Genomic DNA, 20,957 nt, shown 5'->3' with positions numbered 1-20,957 from the left:
CCGAACACCTGGAAAGACACAATCTATTTGACTTCTCCCAAGGCAGCTTAACTCTAACTACAGCACCTAGACTGCCTTCATCACTGCAGTGAACGACATCAGGTCCCTCCTCGGCCACACAGAAAAGGCAGCCTTGATCCTCCTCATCCTCTTTGCTACGTTCAACACCATCTCCCACTACACCTTCACCGCCAGACTCAATCACATCGGGATCCAAAGCAACACCCTCAAATGGATCCACGCCTTCCTCACAGGCCCGCCCAGAGTCGCAATATGCAGGGTCCCCCGGGGATCCTCTCTCAGCCCCACCCTTTTCAACACCTACGTAACACCGATGGCCGAGATCTTCCGTTCCCACGGACTCAACATTATCTCATATGCTGAAGACACCCAACTCATACTCTCCCTCTCAGAAGACCACACCGCCCCAGAGACAAGTTGAGCAACACCATGACACATCGCCGAATAGATGAAATCTAACTGCTTGAAACTGAACACGGACAAGAAAGAGAGGATCATCTTTGGAGGCAACTCCTCCCCTTGGGACGACTCCTGGTGGCCCTCTACGCTCAGATAGCCCCGACCAAGCCTGCAACTTCAGTGTCACCATCAACAGCAAATGCACCTACAATCAAGAGATAAACACTGTGATCTCCTCCAGCTTCCTCAACCTCTGCATGCTGTGGAAGATCTTCAGATGGTTCCCCATCCAAAGCAGAAATACTGTCACCCAAGCCATCATAACCAGCAGACTGGCCTATAGGAATGCCCTATATGCTAGACTCCCCGCTCAGCTCCATCACCTCCAGAACACAGCGGCGAGACTCGTCCTGGACCTCCCTAGACAGACCCACATCAATTCCACCCCCCACCTCAGAAGTCTCCACTGGCTTCCCTTGCACAAGATTTGCAAATTGGAAGTTCTCACCATCGCATACAAAGCCCTCCACAACATCGGACCCAATGTCATTACCCCACAGACTCTCCTTTGACCTGCCCACCAGGGATTTCCGCTCAACAACCCTCAGCCAAGTCCCAAGAATTTGCCACAGCGGAGGGAGTTCCTTCTCCTACCTCGCAGCCAAGATCTGGAACGGCCTCACCCCCCTCACCAGCGCACCACACTACGCTCCTCAACTTCAGGAAGAAGGTCAAGACATGGCTCTTTGAGAAAGGTATGAAATCCTGGTACCTCAGAAACAATCCATTAGACTAGAGCAGCCCCTAAAAGAAGTGAAGGCAGGCCACAGCATCTGGAATTAAGCAACCAGGCGAAGCACGAGGAGAACACGCATTACTGCATGCATCATAACTTTCCTAAAAGGAACTGTTTTGGCTCCAGTGTGAAGAGAATATTGAGATAAAGATATTCTGCAACGTTAACCAAGGCAGCCTTTGGATACCTCAACAAGCTGGCCTTTCCAAACTCAAACTCAAAAGAACACCACTTGACAATGTGCCAATCCAAATGGAAAGTATCACCCAGGGAATATCCAGCATGTAGGCCGAGGACTCTGCTGAGAATTCTGTCCAAGGACATTTTTTAAAACATCCCTGATTAGGTAAGGTTTATCTCTGTAAGTCAATGGTTAAGGGACCGTCATTTTCTTTATTGCTTGATTGCATTTGAAAGTTTTAAGCCTTCAAATCTTCTGAGGGGGCCTGTGACCCAGTTTATCACCCAGATGGTAATTTTTGCACTCAACTCTGATAGTATAAAAGAACCTCGGTTCCACCTCTCCCATCAGCAGACCTGATGCACAAATCATTTTAGTATTCAACAAGACACCATTATAAATAAATACTACATGACGCAGGTCACTTCAATTTTTAAAAAACAAAACAGCAGGTTTAATCAGAGGTTGTTGGCAATTCATGTGATCCCTTGGGAAAAGACTGCATGTTACTACAGCCAATTTTACATCATGGATCTCAGATTACAATCCTGTTGTTGTTCAGAGTTTCTATTATACAAAACTAAACAAAACAAGACAAACCTGGCCTCTGCTGTGCAATCTTCATCTACAGAGTAAGTTTTACAGAAACCATGGTGACAAGGCTCTTTCAATTTGTCACCATTGCTTAGTTATTCATATATATATATATATATATATTGAAAATGTCACTTACCCAGTGTACATCTGTTCGTGTCATGTTCCGCTGCAGATTCACATGCTGTGCACTGTTCCTGCCATCTAGTGTTGGGCTCGGAGTGTTAGAAGTTGTTTTTCTTCAAAGAAGTCTTTTGAAGTCACGGGACCGAGTGACTCCTCCCTTTTGGCTCCATTGCGCATGGGCATCGACTCCATCTTAGATTGTTTTCCCGCATAGGGTGAGGTAGGAGTGGTAGAATGAGAATAGTAAAGATATCCATGCAATGGAATAGATATGTATGTACATAGTTTGTGCTAAAGGAATGTTTATTTACATATATACAATTTCTAATTGCAACTTAAACAGCTACAGGCTCCCGAGGAGGTGGGAGGGCGCATGTGAATCTGCAGCGGAACATGCCACGAACAGATGTACTGGGTAAGTTACATTTTCCGTTCGATGGCATGTGTAGCTGCAGATACACATGCTGTGCATAGACTACAAAGCAGTAATCCTCCCAAAAGCGGTGGCCAGTCTGTAGGAGTTGTTGAAGTTTGAAATAATGTTCTTAGTACAGCCTGTCCTACTGTGGCTTGTTGTGTTGCTAACACATCTACACAGTAGTGTTTGGTAAGGGAAACATCCTTTATGCCGACTTTTTTATAACGAAGTCCTGGTTAACGAAAGCGGAACAACGCTTTCTTTAACCACGACTTCGTTATTTTGTGCCTTAACCACGCATGTCCTGAACAACGAACATGCATGGTTAAGGTACAAACAAGGGAGTCGGCTGAGGAGGTTGATGTAGATGAGGCGACTACTCAGGTAAGTGGGGCGTTTTTGTTTTTGGGGAGGGGGCAGTGGGGGGGTCGGGGTTTTAGGTTTTGGGGTGGGGTTGGGGGGTGGGGCGTTTTTGGTTTTGGGGAGGGAGGTCGGGGTTTTGGGGTGGGGTGTTTTAGGAGGGGGGGGGGGTCGGGGATTTTAGGTTTTGGGGTGGGGTTGGGGGAGTGGGTGAGGCATGCAGGATCAATGGAAGCCTGTTACTAATGACTTTACCAGGAATGCCTTTACAACGAAATATCGTTGTTAAGGCATTCGTGGTAAAGGCATTAGTAGTAACAACGAGGTCGGTGTTCCAACCTCGTTGTTTAGGCACCCGTTGTTTTGTCAGTCGGCATTCCGTCGTACAACCGTTTGGTAAATGTATGAGGTGTGGGCCAAGTGGCTGCCTTACAAATCTCGGTCATTGGTATGTTACCTAGAAAGGCCATTGTTACTCCTTTCTTTCTAGTGGAGTGTGCCTTTGGTGTAATGAGTAGTTCTCTTTTAGCCTTTAGGTAACAAGTCTGTATGCATTTAACTATCCATCTGGCTATGCCTTGTTTGGATACAGGGTTACCAGCATGGGTTTTTTGGAATGCGATGAACAATTGTTTAGTTTTACGAAATGGTTTTGTTCTGTCTATATAGTACATTTGTGCTCTTTTTATGTCTAATGTATGCAGTGCTCTTTCTGCTACTGAGTCTGGCTGTGGGAAGAAGACTGAGTTCCACTGTTTGGTTTAAATGAAATGGTGAAATGACCTTGGGTAAAAAAAAAAAATGATTTGTGCGGAGAACCACTTTATGTTTGTGCACTTGTATAAAGGGTTCCTCAATAGTGAAAGCCTGTATTTCACTAACTCTTCGTAGCGAAGTGATAACCACTAGAAAAGCCACCTTCCACGTTAAGAATTGAATTTGACAAGAATGCATGGGTTCAAAAGGTGGGCCCATGAGTTGTGTAAGTACAATATTAAGATTCCATGAGGGTACTGGTGGGGTTCTTGGAGGTATGATCCGTTTTAGTCCTTCCATGAAGGCTTTAATGGCTGGTATTCTAAATAGCGATTTTGTGTGTTTAATTTGCAAGTAACCTGAAATTGCAGTGAGATGTATTTTGATGGAAGAAAAAGCGAGATTTGCTTTTTGTAGGTGTAGTAAATAACCTACGATCTCCTGTATGGAGGCATCTAACGGTGTGATGTGTTTTGCCTAGCAGTAGAAAACAAACCTTTTCCATTTATTAGCATAGCAATGCCTGGTGGTAGGTTTTCTTGCCTGCTTAATGACTTCCATACACTCATTTGGAAAATTTAGATAGCCAAACTCTAAGACTTCAGGAGCCAAATTGCTAGATTGAGCATCGCTGGATTGGGGTGCCTGATTTGTTGTTTGTGTTGTGTTAAAAGGTCTGGTCTGTTTGGAAGTTTGATGTGAGGTACTACAGAGAAGTCCAACAGTGTGGTGTACCACGGTTGGCGTGCCCACGTTGGTGCTATGAGTATTTGTTTGAGTTTGTTTTGACTCAGTTTGTAGACTAGAAAAGGAATGAGTGGGAGAGGGGGAAAAGCGTAAGCAAATATCCCTGACCAATTGATCCATAGAGCATTGCCCTTGGACTGAGGGTGTGGGTACCTGGACGCGAAGTTTTGGCATTTTGCGTTTTGTTTTGTGGCGAACAGATCTTTGTCTGGTGTCCCCCACTGGCGAAAGTATTTTTGTAGTATCTGGGGATGTATTTCCCACTCGTGAGTTTGCTGGTGATCACGACTGAGATTGTCCGCTAATTGATTGTGAGTGCCTGGAATATATTGCGCTATTAGGCGAATGTGGTTGAAATGCTTTTAGTGCTAGGAAGACTGCTAGCAGCTCTAAGTGATTTGTGTGCAGTTGTTTCTGTTGACTGTCCCATTGTCCTAGTATATTGTGATTGTTTAGGTGTGCTCCCCACCCCATCATTGATGCATCTGTTGTGAGAATGGCGTGAGGCACAGGGTCTTGAAAAGGCCGCCCTTTGTTTAAATTTACGGGGTTCCACCACTGAAGCGAAAAGTGTGTTTGGCGGTCTATCAACATTAGATCTTGGAGTTGACCCTGTGCCTGCGTCCATTGTTTTGCAAGGCACTGCTTGTAAGGGCCGCATGTGTAGCCGCGCGTTTGGGACAATTGCGATGCATGATGCCATCATGCCTAGGAGTTTCATCACAAATCTGACTACGAGGTGCTGATTTGGTTGTATCTTTGGTACCATGGTGTGGAATGATTGTACCCTTTGTGGGCTTGGACTGGCAATCGCTTTTTGAGTGTTGAGTGTTGCTCCCAAGTATTGTTGAAGTTGGGATGATTGCAAGTGTGATTTTTGGTAATTCATAGAAAACCCTAGTGTGTGTAGGGTATCTATTACGTAACTTGTATGATTTTGACACTGCTGTTGAGTGTTGGCTTTTATTAGCCAATCGTCGGGATATGGGAATACGTGCATGTGTTGTCTCCTTATCTGGGCCGCTACTACTGCGAGGCATTTTGTAAATACTCTGGGGGCTGTTGTTATCCCGAAGGGTAATACTTTGAATTGGTAATGTTTTCCCTGTATGACAAACAGGAGGTATTTTCTGTGAGATGGATGGATGGGTATATGAAAATACGCATCTTTTAAATCCAGTGTTGACATGTATTCTCCCTGTTTTAGTGAGGGGACGACATCTTGTAGTATCACCATGTGAAAGTGTTCTGATTTGATGAATAGGTTGAGAGTTCTGAGATCTAAAATTGGTCTTAATGTTTTGTCCTTTTTGGGAATAAGAAAATATAGGGAATAAACCCCTGTTCCTTTTTGTTGGTGAGGTACTAGTTCTATGGCTTCTTTTGTTAATAGTGCCAGCACCTCTGTTTGTAACATTGCTAGATGTTGCGACAACAGTTTGTGCGCTCTTGGGGGAATATCTGGAGGAAAATGTGTGAATTCTATACAGTAACCATGTTGGATAATTGATAGGACCCATGGTCCGTGGTTATGTCTGACCAATGTTTGTGGTAAAATCTCAGTCTCCCTCCCACAGGTGATGTGTGTTGGGGGAGGCTGACGGGCAAGTCACTGCTTGTTATTAGTGGCCTGAAATTTCCCTCTTGACCTTGGGAATTGACCCCTGAATGACCCGCAAAACCCCCCTCTCTGATATTGTGATTGATAGGTAGGTTTTGTTTGAGAGGTGGATGTTTCTGAAGGCTGTTGTCTGAAACCTCCCCTATATTGCGGTTTTCGGAATGTTCCTCTATATTGGGATGAGTAGAGCGCTCCCATGGCTTTGGCCGGATCAGTGACCTTCATTTTTTCGATGGCTGTGTCCACTTGTGGTCCAAACTGTTGTTGTTGATTAAATGGCATGTTTAGGACCGCCTGTTGAACCTCTGGTTTGAAGCCTGAGGATCTCAACCAAGCATGCCGTCTAATTGTGACTGCAGTGTTCACTGTTCTTGCGGCAGTGTCAGCAGAATCTAATGCCGATCGTATCTGATTATTAGATATTGCTTGTCCCCCCTCTACCACTTGCTGAGCTCTTTTCTGATATTCCTGTGGGAGATGTTGGATGATATCGCTCATCTCGTCCCAATGAGCTCGGTCATAATGTGCAAGAAGGGCCTGAGAGTTTGCAATGCCCCACAGATTGGCAGCTTGTGATGCTACTCTCTTTCCTGCCGCGTCGAACTTCCTACTCTCCTTATCTGGAGGTGGTGCATCACCAGATGACTGCGAGTTGGCTCTCTTTCTCACAGCTCCAACCACTACAGAGTCCGGGGACAACTGTTGTGTGATGAACACTAGGTCCGACGGTAGTGGCTTATATTTCTTTTTCACCCACGGTGTAATAGCTCTCCCTTTCACGGGCTCCTGAAAAACTTGTTGGGCATGTTTAAGCATGCCTGGGAGCATAAGAAGACTTTGATAGGAAGCATGCGTTGTGGACAAAGTATTAAAGAGAAAATCGTCCTCCAATGGCTCTGTATGCATGCTCACATTGTGGAATGCAGCGGCCCTAGCCAAGACTTGAGTATATGAGGTGCTATCCTCGGGTGGAGAGGGTTTCGAAGGATAGCACTCTGGGCTATTGTCCGACACAGGGGGATCGTAGAGGTCTCAGGGGTCTGTATCCTCTTGCGACTGCACAGTGTGTGTGGGTGACTGTGCAGAGGGCGTTGCAATAGGTGACACTGTTCTCGGCGGAGAACGTGGAGGAGAATGTTCTGGTGAAAAATGGTGTGACAGAGATCTTTCCCTGGGTACTTTAGCCTTTGGCTGTTCAGTGTCTGTCCGCCCTTGGAAAGCTAGTTTCCTTTTGAATTTGAGAGGAGGTGCAGTTTGGATCTTTCCAGTATCCTTATGGATCTGTATCCTTGCCTGCATTTCATCAAACTCCTCCATTTGAAGTTCCTCCTCAAATCTGTGTCTCTCTTTTAGTTGCTTAGAGAGTCCATGTTCCTCGGTGTACGAGGATTTTTTCGGCTCCGAAGCCAGCTTTTTCGGCACCGAAATGCCCATGCTGACGGTAGGCCTCGGCTCCGAAAGGCTTTTTCGAGACTTCGCCGACTCGATGTTTCTTGGTGACGGTTCTCGGCTCGAGTCCGAAGACTTCGGCACGATTTTGGCCTTTTTCAGTGCCGAAGGTGTAGCTTGGTCACCGCTTGATTTTTTTATGGGTCGAGCCGTGGCATTCTGGCAGTGGCGTCCCAGAGGCCTTATGCTTCTTAGGCTGATTGTGGGCTTGGGTCGCGGCAGGCATACTCCCGTGTTGGTCTGCTGTAGGTGGTCGGTCTGCATCGGAGTCGTCCGAACCCGAACCTTGGATGGAGGTAGCCATCTCCTGTTCTTTTACGTTGTGGTGCTCAGAACTTTGATGCCATTTGCATCCGCCTCGCCCTCCGATCCCTTAAGGTCTTCTTCGATCGAAAGGACTTGCAGGCCTCACAAGTATCTTCCCTGTGCTCCCGTGACAAACACAGATTACAGACCCGATGTTGGTCTGTATAGGGATACTTGGCGTGGCACTGTGGGCAGAAACAGAAAGGGGTCCGGTCCATTAGGCTTTGACATTTTCTGTGGTCGGGCCGACCAGGCCCCGGCTGGGCGCGGAAGCCCCGAAGGGCCATCGAAGCTGTGTTTCACCGGTGTCGGTGTCGATGCAAGATGTTTCCCGATCGAAAACAATACCAACGCTTTTCGGTGAGTTTTAGTCTTTTTCCGATTCGAATTACGGAGCGCAGAGGAACACGTCCGAACCTAATGGCGGAAAGAAAACAATCTAAGATGGAGTCGATGCCCATGCGCAATGGAGCCAAAAGGGAGGAGTCACTCGGTCCCGTGACTCGAAAATACTTCTTCGAAGAAAAACAACTTGTAACACTCCGAGCCCAACACTAGATGGCAGGAACAGTGCACAGCATGTGTATCTGCAGCTACACATGCCATTGAACATTATATTATATATATATATATATATACACACACACACACACACACACACACACACACACACACACACACACATATATATATACATACATGGGCAAACACAGATCATGTGTGTACACTATTATGTAGACCTGTGTCACGGATTGGTCTTTTTGGACCAAAAGGGACAACCAATGTGCTACCCTCAGAGTGGTGAAAGGCTAATGCCTGTGCCAGGAGTTAAGCAGCAAGAGAGGAGTGCGACAGCATATTGAGGAAGAGAGCAGGAGAAGTGAACAGGCTTTTTTTTTCTTAACATTGGTAACTGGAGTGAGGACTACAGGCTCACCTAAAGTTCCACTGCTGTGTTCTGAACTCACCCTAGCCTACATCGCAATGATGGGTAGTGCTGCGCAGAATGTGTGCACATACACATGTGCTGGGTGTAAGTGTGCCTGTGAAAAATACAATACATGCATGATGCAGTGCTGTGCAGTGCCTGTTTTGTTATATACATGTGCTGGTTGTATGTGCGTCTTTGAATGACATAATACATGAGGATGTATTGCTGTGCAGTGCATGTGTTATATGCATGTGCTATGTGTGTTTCATACATGTGCCCTCCCCCCCCCCACCACCAACAGAATTGTGGCTTGCTGAATTCAAATGAGTTGGGTGGAACACACTGGAGGAAAGGCGAGCCGGGCTCCTCAGTGTACTTCAAAGGGTGTTCTTTGATTCAGGGAAAGGCCACTTGAAAGGGACCTGGGAACATCTAAGGAAGGAGAGGGCTGTAAACGGAATCATAAAGAGAAGGGCTGAGGCCCTGAGCTAATCTTTTGATGCACACCACTCTGGCCAAGATCCATTGTGAACCTCTAGTCACTTTCATTGCCTGTGTTGTGGGGTGTATTTGGAGTCACTCCTGTTGTGACAAGCTATTTTCTGAAGGAAAGGCAAACCCCCAATACAAACTTCAAACGCTCAGACCCTAAATCATATTTGGGTCTGGAAATGGGCTTTAAGAAGGGGAGCCTGAGGCCCCCAAAACTGGCAAATGACAAGCAGTCGGTCAAAGAGGAGGAGAAGCTTTGCAAAACTTCTGCCTGTGACCAGGACCGGGGGGTGGGCAAGGCTTGCCATTCTCCAAGCTAGGTGAAGGGACATCACTCTGGGAATCCAAGATCACCTGCCCCTAGAGAAGAGGTGGTGATAAAAAGTGTGAGACTGAGGTGGAAGGAGTTGATAGGAATCTTTTGATCCATAGATCATTTCATAAATAGGTTACCAGACCAAATCTTAAGAAGTGAACTACTTTCCAGTTTTGTAAGGCAATATGCCATGCTGAAGGCACAATTCTACAGCCTATGTTGGGATCCAAAAGATGCTGGTTTGCCTCACCAGAGCCTTTCATAGGTGTTCCAGTCATTTACACAGACGTTCTAGGCATTTAACTGTACTGGAAATTTGTCTCAGAGATAGCTGTAAAAATAATAACTCATATTAGACAGATAACCCACATCCTAAAGAAGAACATCAGCTTTGCATGGTGTGACGTATGTTTATATTTCTGCCATATGCAGCCCAATTCTGGCACTTTTCAACTACTTCTCGTGAAAAGGAAAGTTTTAACAATCCTCTTACCTGTGTTCATCTGGGATCTCATGCCCAGTTCGGTAAATGTGAGACAAGAGTGCTGTTCGGCTAGCATACGGGCATCCACAAGTACACTGGAATGTTTTCCCACAGCAAATAGCATGTCGCTTCAAATCACCTTCCGTGCTGTAGGAGTTATTACACTTCTCACACTTGTACTTCTTTTCAGCATGCATTTTCATAAAGTGCTACAAGTGACAGAAAAGAGTTAGACTACAAAGAAACTTTTATGATGACTTAAAACGTTTTTGAAGAGGTGCATGTGATCTGCTTACTAAGGGTCCGATTTAGAGATTTTTGCACTGTTACTCCATCACAAAAGTGATGGAAAGTCTGTCAGTCTTATAACTAGTGCCACAGGATATTATGCAATTGTAATAAGGCTTTCGGGATATCCCTCAGGTATGTAATCAAACACCAAACTCTAAATCAAACCAAAAGCTCTTTCTTGCAATATGTTTATAAGGGAGTGTTTCCCTTGAAGCCAGGCATTTGAAGCCTACGGACATTTCTTTGAGCTACCTGTAAGACGCTAAATATCAAAGTAACACCTTTTCTGTTAAAAAATTATTATATATATATATATATATATATATATATATATATATATATATATATATATATATATATATATATATATATATATATATACACACACACAAAGTTTTTCTGTGCCTCCATTCTGTAGACTAATTCTGCAAGCTTTGTATATATATTACCAGAAAGAATGAACTGGTTTCACTATTCGGTTGAGGTACTGAAGCCTGAATCCATGCTATCCATTTCAAGGAAACTTTTCTGCATTATTCCTTGCTACAATACTGTAATACGGCCTAGTCGCCACATCTTAGTCTCAAGATAACATTAAGAAAGAGGACAAACTTCGATAGCTCTCTTTTTACAGGCCGTAACTCTGCCTGCTGAAACCGCGATTGTTTTCAAGCATACCATTTGACCTTGCCATCCATTGATGTACATCTGGAAACATTTACACGAAAACAACTTTACATAAGGGATTACATACACTACATACTAAAAAAGCACAACCTATGTGCAAATATACTTAAACATGTGTTTGTAGTCTATTATGTTTAGTTAATGTTAAATCAAAAACAGAGGTGGTTCAAACATCAGATAGACATTAAGTAAAACCCTTGAGTTAATATTAATAATTTGAAGGCAAGCCAATTCTTGAAATCATGGACTTTATCTATGAGGCCTGGGAAATTACATCTGCAGTCAGATGTCCATCTAATTAGGACACTGTATTTAAATAATTCACATATCAAAACACACTTACTAACTTCACGGCTTCTCTTTGTTAAACCCCATTTTCATCAGGAAAAGTAAAAGATCTTGAACATTCCCTCGGCAATCAGTGGCTCAATGTTAGCTCAACACAGAAGAGTGCAGTTGTAAAACCCCTCACTTCTACCGATAAAACAAGCTTCTTCTGCAGCAATGAAATCACACTGCTCACTGACAAAATATTTTTTCTATTTACTTTAATCCAGAAATTACGGTATTCCGTTTAAAATGCTGTATTTGAAATTAGATATTTTTCATACTAAGTTACCTAAATAAAACATGCAATACAAAAACGTAGTGGGCAATGTGCACCATGGCACCAAAAGGAAAAAAAACCACATCTGTGAGTTTTGGTAGGCTTTTAGCATGTAACCAGTGACTCTAAAGAGCCACACTAATAATGATTCTCTGTTGTCATTTCCGCAGTGCAGATGTACGTACCTGTTTCACGAGAGAAAATTGAGAAAATGGCCTGTTCGGCCCTCTGGGGCATCCTTCGATAGGACAACAATACAAACGCTGGGAATGAGGCTTTAAAACTTTTCTTACGGTTGGATTTATCAGCCCTTCCTGAAAATAAAGTGTTCAAATTAATTAGATCTGTCAGCAGACCTGCATCTTTACCAACACGCGAAATTCGGGCAGATGCAAACAGTTCAATAAACATTCTTGAGCCCATGAAATGATTTAACGAGCTAAACACCACAACACCCAGCACATAGGAAAATAAAAACTGATTAATCACTAAATTTAAAAGTTATGAACCTGCTATTCTAAATAAGCGCCATTGTAACCTTGTACTTTTTTAAACAGGTCTCAGAGTCTTAATCATGTAAAGGATAACACACAGGGCACAAGTCCGGGAGTACACGCTTCCACTCACCATTTTCACAGGGTGGACGACGTACACCCTGCAGGAAGTGGGCCGCACTAAAGTATGTTGAACTTCTCCCAGTGTATAATTTTCAGACACGGGACGTATTCAGCAGCTCCTGCACGTTGTTTGCTTTCGAGCAGCAACATGCAGACGGCCTTCCTATTTTAGACTCCAGCTGGGCCCATAACAAAGGCCGAATGTAAGGAGCCATGAGGTCTTCTTTTGTTTCCTTATCCTCACTGAGAGCTATCTAAGCCTCCTACATAAATGCAAATGCAGAGGAAGGAGCAAAGGCACACAACTTGTTTTCTATCATTTCATTGAGCGGCATACTTTTTAGATTGTTCAATCCCCATGTATGAGATATACCTGCACTGTAAAATTATCAGATGTGTTGGTCTGTTCCAGTCTTTACACAAGTAACAATTTAGGTACCGTTTTTTTTTGTTTTTTACAGTGCTACTCATCCCAATGCAGTGCTTTACATCGCACATACATAAAATACATTGACAATAAATTCTATAAATGTGTAAATAAATGTACAAAATGTGTTACATAAGACAGTGAGGGTTACAAGGTGTAGGAGTCACATGTCCTTTATAGCTCACTGTGCTATATTAGGATTACAATTTACGGATTGCGATTAACAAAGGATCTGTGTGTTAAAAGCAGTATCTCATTTACCTAGCTACATAAAATTAAAATCTGTCCTCCACATGATGTGCTTTCCAGGAGACACTTTAACACTCTAAGCTACTTTGATTCAAAACTGCAACAAGAGAAAACAGAGATCTCTCCAGCAAATACGTTACCTTTGGAGGCTATCTTTTGTTACCTGGGATTTACTGGCCACCCAAAAATCTGCGTAGCAGGTGCCTTAACCCCATGAGATATTTGAAAATTTTGACTTTCAACCAATTTTGCAGAACAGATTCAGTGCTATATTTTTCCTTGTTGCCAACTTATTTGTGGCAGAGTTTTTTTTAAAACAAATATATAAATTGAGGACACACATTTTGTGTTTGAGTTCCGTCTCTTTTTTGGCACAACCCAGACCCAAAATCTCATTTGTTAAATCTCATAATTTGCTCATATGTACCCAAGATAAACCTGCAAAATGTGTAAGAAGTGTTAAAATGTGATATCACTTCTTGTGAGGTCAGTTCTCGTGAAGTCATGGGTTGTGATGTCAGTTCCTGTGATGTCATGCTCTGATGACATGCACCATGATGTCACTTATATACTGCCTAACTTGATTAGTCCCCCACTTCTTCTTTTAGGGCTTGTGTCCTGATAATAGTTTAAGAAAAAAAAAAACCTTTGTATTCTCTCACATTTACGGAAAACTTTAGTTGACAAAGTATCACTGTCTGCTCCCACTAGTGTAGACGAACCGATGGGAAGGTTGACTGCTTTCCAGCAAAATAACACCTTTAAACTGAACTAGGGCACTATGAATCTCCTCTGCCCAGTCTGAAGTACTCTTTCAAAATTGTTCCCCACTCTTGTAGAGAGCAAGGAAGAAGACGGAGATTCATGTTATTCCTGGGCTTACAAAAACAAATACAGATTTTGCAGTGAAGCCTCTCTAGTGACTGACCCACGTTCCCCGACCTACAACCCCTACCTTCAACTGACAGCACCGACACCTGTCAGTACCACTCCTCAGCTGCCAGAAGGTGTGTGTGCTGTGGCGCCGACCGCACAGCATACTGGAGCTGGGTCCCATCCAGTAGAAGAGGTGATTCAGGGATGGCACACTGGTGAGTTGAGGCCAAAGGGAGAGAAAAATGTGAAGTGAAACCTTGATTATACTGCTGCACTCCTTCCCATCTCAGGTAAAAGACTTATATTATCCGACTATGGTGGAATCCAAGAGATGTCTGGAAGTCATTGTGATGCTGACCCTTAAGGTGACAGCGGAGCCAAGGTTCAATTCAACATACGTTATGCAATGAAAGAGGGTGTACCTCCACTGACGAGATCTGAACCCAATGATCTTACACTGGTACAAGAAAATGTGCACAGGGAAACATGCTTAAAATGCCACCAAAGTGCACGCGAAAGGGTCTACTTTGATAGCTAGCCACAGCAGGGGTGCAGAAACAGGTCTGATGTTCTTGAAAGGAAGACAGTACAATAAGTGTCAGAATGGCTCGCTCCAAGTCAGATTTATAGTGTAGCAAGGCAGCATTAGAGGGCGAATTATTAGAAGATATGCAGCAAGACCTCTGCAAAGGTGTCCTATTGCCCTTTTGTGCTTTCTCTTTACCTCAGGTTTGGGGGTGTAAATTATTCCTCTAAGAAGCTTAAGAAGTTATTACATACATGGTAGGGTCTTCTTAATGTGGTTCAGTGCATGATGCCCAATCTCTGCATCAGATTATGCTCCAGTGAGGATGAATGCAGAGCCATGGTTGGAACAAATGAGATGGAAGACCGCACCTACATCCCAATCATTAGGAAATAAATAATAATGCATATATCAAAGAATATTTTGACCTTAACTGCAGTCGGTTAAGGTGTGCATCTAAGTGTCCCCTTTGGGGTTAGGGATGCATTCACTTCAGTCATGAAGGTGACGCTTTTAAAAAAGCCAGCTTTAAAAAAACAAAAAAAAACAAGAAACAGTTGATGGAGCTGGAGCTTAACAGTACCACACAGGAGTGAGACGCCTTCTAGTAGATTTCAAGACTATGGTGTCTATCGGAGTTGAGCACAATCTACAAGAACAGGGCAGATCTAAGACTTTTACACCTTAAGACACCCTGACAATGGGAACAGAGTGGGTGCTCAATTAACCCGCCAGCTAAAGGAAAAGTGGGTGTCTATGCCAGAAAGTATTTCTAGCTCAGACACACACACACACAAGAAAAGAGAAGGAGAAACTGAATGAGTTTAGAAGATTTTATAAATGCTTGTATTCTGCAACCCTACCTTACATAGCTCCATGGGCGATCTCCAGTAAAGCCAAAAGCTTTAACGGACCCATAAAATAGGATATGTATTGCAACCCATACACATGATGAATGCAAATAGAGCTCCAGGTTTGGATGGCAACAGGAGTAGTTTTTATAAAACGTTAACTTCCTGTCTGATGGCTAAATTAGTAGCACTATTTAATTATGTAGCCGAACCACAGCATTTCCCTCCGTAATCCTTAATGTTGACATTAAAATGTATGCTAAAATGCTGGCTTCTAGGCTTGAGCATTTGGCAATAGCATTGGTGCATCATGACCAATTAGGTTATGCATACGAGAGGTAGATTACAGTAATCAAAAGGAAAAGGGTACTAGAGATTTTTGTATTGTTAGATGCCGCGAAGACCCTTGACTAGGTGAATTCCTAAGGGGAGTTCAGGATGCACCTGACCTGGGATCTAGTAAACTTGAGCTGATAACGGCCAAATGCAGCAGGTCATGTGTCAGAACTGTCTTTACTAGTCAATCACTTAATCAGATTTTTGCAAGGGGAGTTGGGGGGGTGGAGGGGGCTGCCTGTTGTCTCCTGTGGTTTCTGCCCTTTGTAATAATCCATTTGTCTATGGCGTTAGACCATTAAGAAGCATCTAGTGTATGTCTTTGGATCGAAGTGCATAAACTGGGATTATTTGCAGAAACCCTGTTGAAGCTAGGTGATCCAGGTAATTATCTTCCTGTGGTCAGCAGGTGACTCCAGCTTTTCAATAAGTGGACATATATAAAAGCAATATAACAAAGCCAGATAATGAATCTCACAACTAGAGGCGGGAGGAGGTGAGGTGACTAGAGATGTGTTACTCATTTTAATGGGTCCTGCTCTAAATGAAATACCTTTGGGTTACATTTACATCGTATTTATTAGACCTTTTTAAAGAAAATTACTTGCCCTGGCTCGTAGAGATTCGTACTGACCATGGGAGATTGTTTTCAGTATCTATTTCTTGTATAGGTCGAATAGACGATATTAAATTGTTAAAATTAATATACCACTGGGTCTTCGTCTATATATCTCAGGCCCCCCATGATTAAAACAGAGCCCGGATTCTTTGATATGCTACATTATTAACGCTATCGCTGTTCATGGGAAGATGTGCTCTCTAGCAAGCCACTTCACCTACTGTAGTGCAACAAGTCATGTGTAGGTTTAGCTTTACTATACTTTCATTTATACTATTGGGGAGCCTGAGCGTGGTATCCGAGTGGTCTAAAACCAAAACAGACATTTATGACCAAATATGGAAAAAGCAGTTGTTTGTAGCTCCAGACGATGTTATCTGGCTGAGAAAGGAACATGGCGACCTAATGCCAGAACACCCCTGTGCATATAGCTCTATATAGTCTGGGACAAAATAACAGGGAAACAAATTGAGCTCGTCTTGTTTTCTGTCCCAGGGGTGTGGAATTCCTATAGCCTGACACCCAGGACATATTGTTTGGGGTCAAGGGAACAAGTGTTCATGCTTATTTGATCCCTAGGACAAGTAGGCCTAACCCTGCAGCACAAACCCTTTGGCTGCCAATCTACAGTACCACGTTATGGATCCGGGAAGGGTATTGTCTGCAGTTAAGGTAACATTTGTGTCCATATGTTAGTATTGTTCAAACCTGTATTTATGGTTCAGTAATGTAAAAAATTGTATTATTAGTGTGAGTACTTTAAAGAAATTTAAGCTTGGCAGGCACTACTGACAGTGGTTCCAGTATAAAAATGTGCACACACATTTGCAAAGTTTAACTTTATGAGGCTATGTATGATGCTCCTAGTATGCTCTCTGGTTTGATGCAAATATTTGCAGAAGCCTGAAAGAAAGACTGAGGAGTCTTTGTTTTCAGAATAAAATATTCAGAAAAAATGCAAATAGGTAAAACATGTTTTGCTAAATTACTGTGAAATTTAGGTACCATGTCTTTAACACATCATTCAATAAAATGTATTGATGCATTCTAGTCTAAAAAAAATCATAGTGGAAAAGTCAGTGTAACCAGTTCCAACAAGATTACGGGAAACGAAGATAAACGAGCACTGGCAAAGCCAATAAGTCTGACATTGCTGGTCAGCGTGTTGGTTATGTCAATGTGTGTCCTATTTTGACATGGTTTTCATAAATCTGTATTGTTGTGGGAGCTGGTAGAGCCTCACCATCATAACAAACATTGGCAAAAATATTTTGGTCTCAAAAAGCACACCTTGCGACTGCAGTACAGGGCACTGAACAAAACTACTTTATGTGCCAATATGCTCCTTGTGAAAGGGTCGAATACTGTCACTTCATTGAAGCCAGCCAATAAACCTTGAGAGAGAGAACATTTTAATACAAACAAAAAGGTCTTGGATAACCAATTAGGGGCCTAATTCTTAACGAAAATTACAAAAATGCACACACAGTGTATCTCCTTGCTTTAGGGCAGATTTACGGCTTTCATTAATAATTTACAGAAGGTCAGGAAATTGTACTCCTAGATAAAAGTTGTGAACTGTATTTTAGCACAAGCAAATATGCATGTGTCCATTTGCTCACACAAAAATCTGTTGAGTGTTTACAAGTTACCTTTCAACCTCTTTTTTTCCCCAACCTTGGAGGACGTTTTATGTCCTGTCATGTTTAAATTTACAACCTTTCCCTGTGTGGGAAAAGATTAGAGAAGAGCTGATGAAAACCCCTAAAACATGCAAGTTAGTAGGTTTAAACAGACTCAAAAGGGCATTCCAACACTAGAGATATTGCTTACTCCCATCTCCACCCTCAGGATGTAGATCTGCAGAACGGTGCCAAAATAAGGAAATTACTAATATTCAATCCCTACTGTAGTACGAGGCCTGGCATAATCAGAGTCTATTATCAGAACTCTTGTATAATGTGATTGGTGCCATAATTTGATGCCGCACGACAAGGCACCATAGGGAAAAGTGGATTTAAAACAAAAAATTACAGGACAAGTAGATGTATGAAGCAAATTGTCCCATGGACAAGTAAATATTTTATAAAATTCCACACCCCTGCTGTCTCCAAATACTGATTCCCTTTAACCATGACTTTACCATAACTTTTCAATATTTAATGTTTGACAAATGGCAAAAAGGTGGGGTTAGTGTGATGTCTGATATTTTCAGAAATGGCACTGTCAAGCCCTTTTGTCTCTGCAAGATGGTCTTTAGACTAGACCAATCTGAACATCTACATTATGCCAGACTTCGACATTGGAAGGTGCATCTGATAATAAGTGAACCTTCTATTAAAAATAGGATATTTTGAGAGAACATTGTCGTCCATCGCGCCTACTAAATGGATAACCTCCAAACTAGATGAAATTCTCGAAGTCCATAGCTCATTCCCGGCATCCCATATTACTAAATGGGAGTGAATTTTGCAGCAAAAGATTACACTTCCAAACTGCAAGACACTATGGCATAATACACAAAGGAGCTCTTTCATATGAGGAATTAAGAGGTTCATTATATATAGAGCTCTCTGCGTTACGGTATTTATGTATTCAACATTTCCATCTGCATTTATCCATATTTATTTTTTGGCTACTTTATTGGTATTTAGCCATATTTATTTGGTTTTGAGAACAGATGAGGCGATAACCTGTATATTTCCGCATTTATTTAATGGATAAACGTGCGCTCATATTATGTTGCCTGTCATGGTTTAGCACATTTCCCAGCCAAAAACAAAATAAGAAATCTGCATTAAAAAATTAGCATAACAGCACAAATACATTTTGAGATATGCAGTAATTTAAGCAAATTACATTCGCTCTGTAACACCCCATGCTGCCAATATGTACTGCTATTGGCCTGAAAGTCATTATTATCAGCATGGGGAGTCACTCAAAAGAAGCCAAATTATCTACTCATTTCTGCTTTTAAAAATAAATAGAAATTGGAAACACGATGTTTTCTGCCTGTATTTATCAGTAAGAATCAGGAAAAACTGCGGAAGAAAGGTGAGCCACATTCCCTCACTCAATGGCATATGACATTGCGAAATATATTGACCATGGAATGGCTGACAGCAAAAGTACATTAGAAATCTGATACAGCCTGGAAGACCCTGTTGGGAGATTTGGCAACTGACTCCGGAACCTAGTCTGCACACTGGACCTGCTTTGCAACTTTCTCCCTTATTTCTACAATACTTTAGGGGAAAGAATCTAAAGCATTCTAGCAGGTGACTAATTATCGGATTCTTAACTTAGAAGCAGTAGTATGGTGGTGGATTGGATGGTCCACTGTGATATAGAATAACATGGGATAGAATGACAACGGTTTTCTACAGGTGAGATCACTTGAATTTGTTATGTATAAATATCATATACAGGTGCCAGGAGAAAGACAAAAACTGGCTGCATGTGAATGTCTTTAAAAAAAAATCTCAATAACAATGTTATGATTAAAATACCAATAAGATTATTCACAAGACTAGAAATCAGAAACCCCAACAGGACAATTAATTTACAAGCCCCTTGTGTGGTTAACTCTTAAAAGAAACTGCGACTGCAGAGATATGTTTACCTACATTAACTAGGGTCTCAGAAGAATCTTGCAGTTTATGCTGCTACAATTACTGTAGTAAAAGTTCAATGCAAATCAGAAAGTATGTGAGAATCATAATATGATTAGCCGATTGTGAGGCAAATGCTGTAAAATTCTTACTCATGCAAAGGGCTACTGAAATTATGTGACTGTTGCTAGAACAAATATATTAATTAAAAAGTATTAATGAACATTTATGTATTTTGAATAAAGAAAAACTGAAGAAATCGATTAACATAGAAAATAATGGGCACATTTGAAAATGTGCCCTCGGAGAGCGATCACCAAGATTCACAAATGTACTAATAAAATGGATAACATGTATGAAATATAGAAAAACGTATTGAAATAATGTAGTAATATGTCATACTGAGATATATAACGTATGTTTTGCATTATATTGTAGAGCTTAACTTAGCTGAAGTTGCGACCTAGTTTTGCCAGGCCTCGTGCAGAAGCCGAATATTAACACTCAATGTAGAAATGCTGATGTGCTGAACTGACCATGAACTGCTCGTTGTTTAATAAAATCTGCTCAGCTAAAATCCTGTGCGTGGACCGACAAACAGGAGATGAGGGAATCAAAATTTCTATCAAGAACTGTGTAAAGCATTCAGAGTATACTTTCCCAAGACTTGAACAATGGAGACACTGACTGGAGTAGAAGATGCAACAATGTCAATACCTGATGAGCCGGATGATGAGGACATCGTAAAGAGAACCAAATCAACTACATGGGAACTATGTAATGTTAGAATTCATAGTCTGAAAAAAAAAAAAAAAAAAAAAGAGGACTATTGGATAATGCAAAATTGTATGATTAATTGACAAATTAGGAATAGTCTGGGTGACTTTGATATAATGACATGAGAGAGAAAGAGAGATTGGGCTCACGTTCTTGAGAGCCTGATGCGATGCTGATCAATTGATGACCTGAATACAAAGACTGACTTGTTGCTGATCCATTTTGAGGATAGCCAGCTATGACAATGTGACTGAATTAACTTTTGTGCCTTTTCTTTCTAGGTACCACCTGGGCTGGGTTTTTTTTTTTTTTTATAGTTTTTTCGCTTAGCTAGATGTTTTCCAAATTCATGTTCTAAACTGTTTTCGCATGAAGTCCCACATGCCGATGCTAATCTGGAATAGATGAGGTTCCTACCATATGACTTTGAAAAACACAGTGACAAATGAGTGACTAACTGATTTGCTGAACTCTGCTACTCATGTT

General features: G+C 42.1%; 1 protein-coding gene across 1 annotated transcript in view; it reads right to left on the bottom strand.

Annotated features, from left to right (window-relative positions):
- Nucleotides 1-20,957, bottom strand: part of ATMIN (ATM interactor) — a 48,543-nt gene that overhangs the window by 25,018 nt on the left and 2,568 nt on the right. Inside the window, exons 2-3 of the mRNA XM_069216908.1 lie at nt 11,768-11,896; nt 10,007-10,206 (exon numbers count right to left, since the gene is read on the bottom strand). Of these exons, the coding sequence (XP_069073009.1) occupies nt 10,007-10,206; nt 11,768-11,896 (329 nt within the window). The remainder of the gene's footprint in view (nt 1-10,006; nt 10,207-11,767; nt 11,897-20,957) is intronic.

This window comes from Pleurodeles waltl, chromosome 12, assembly GCF_031143425.1.
Source record: "Pleurodeles waltl isolate 20211129_DDA chromosome 12, aPleWal1.hap1.20221129, whole genome shotgun sequence".
Taxonomy (NCBI): domain Eukaryota; kingdom Metazoa; phylum Chordata; class Amphibia; order Caudata; family Salamandridae; genus Pleurodeles; species Pleurodeles waltl.
The sequence above is the reverse complement of the archived record's forward strand: the minus strand, read 5'-3'. Positions and strand labels throughout refer to the sequence as shown.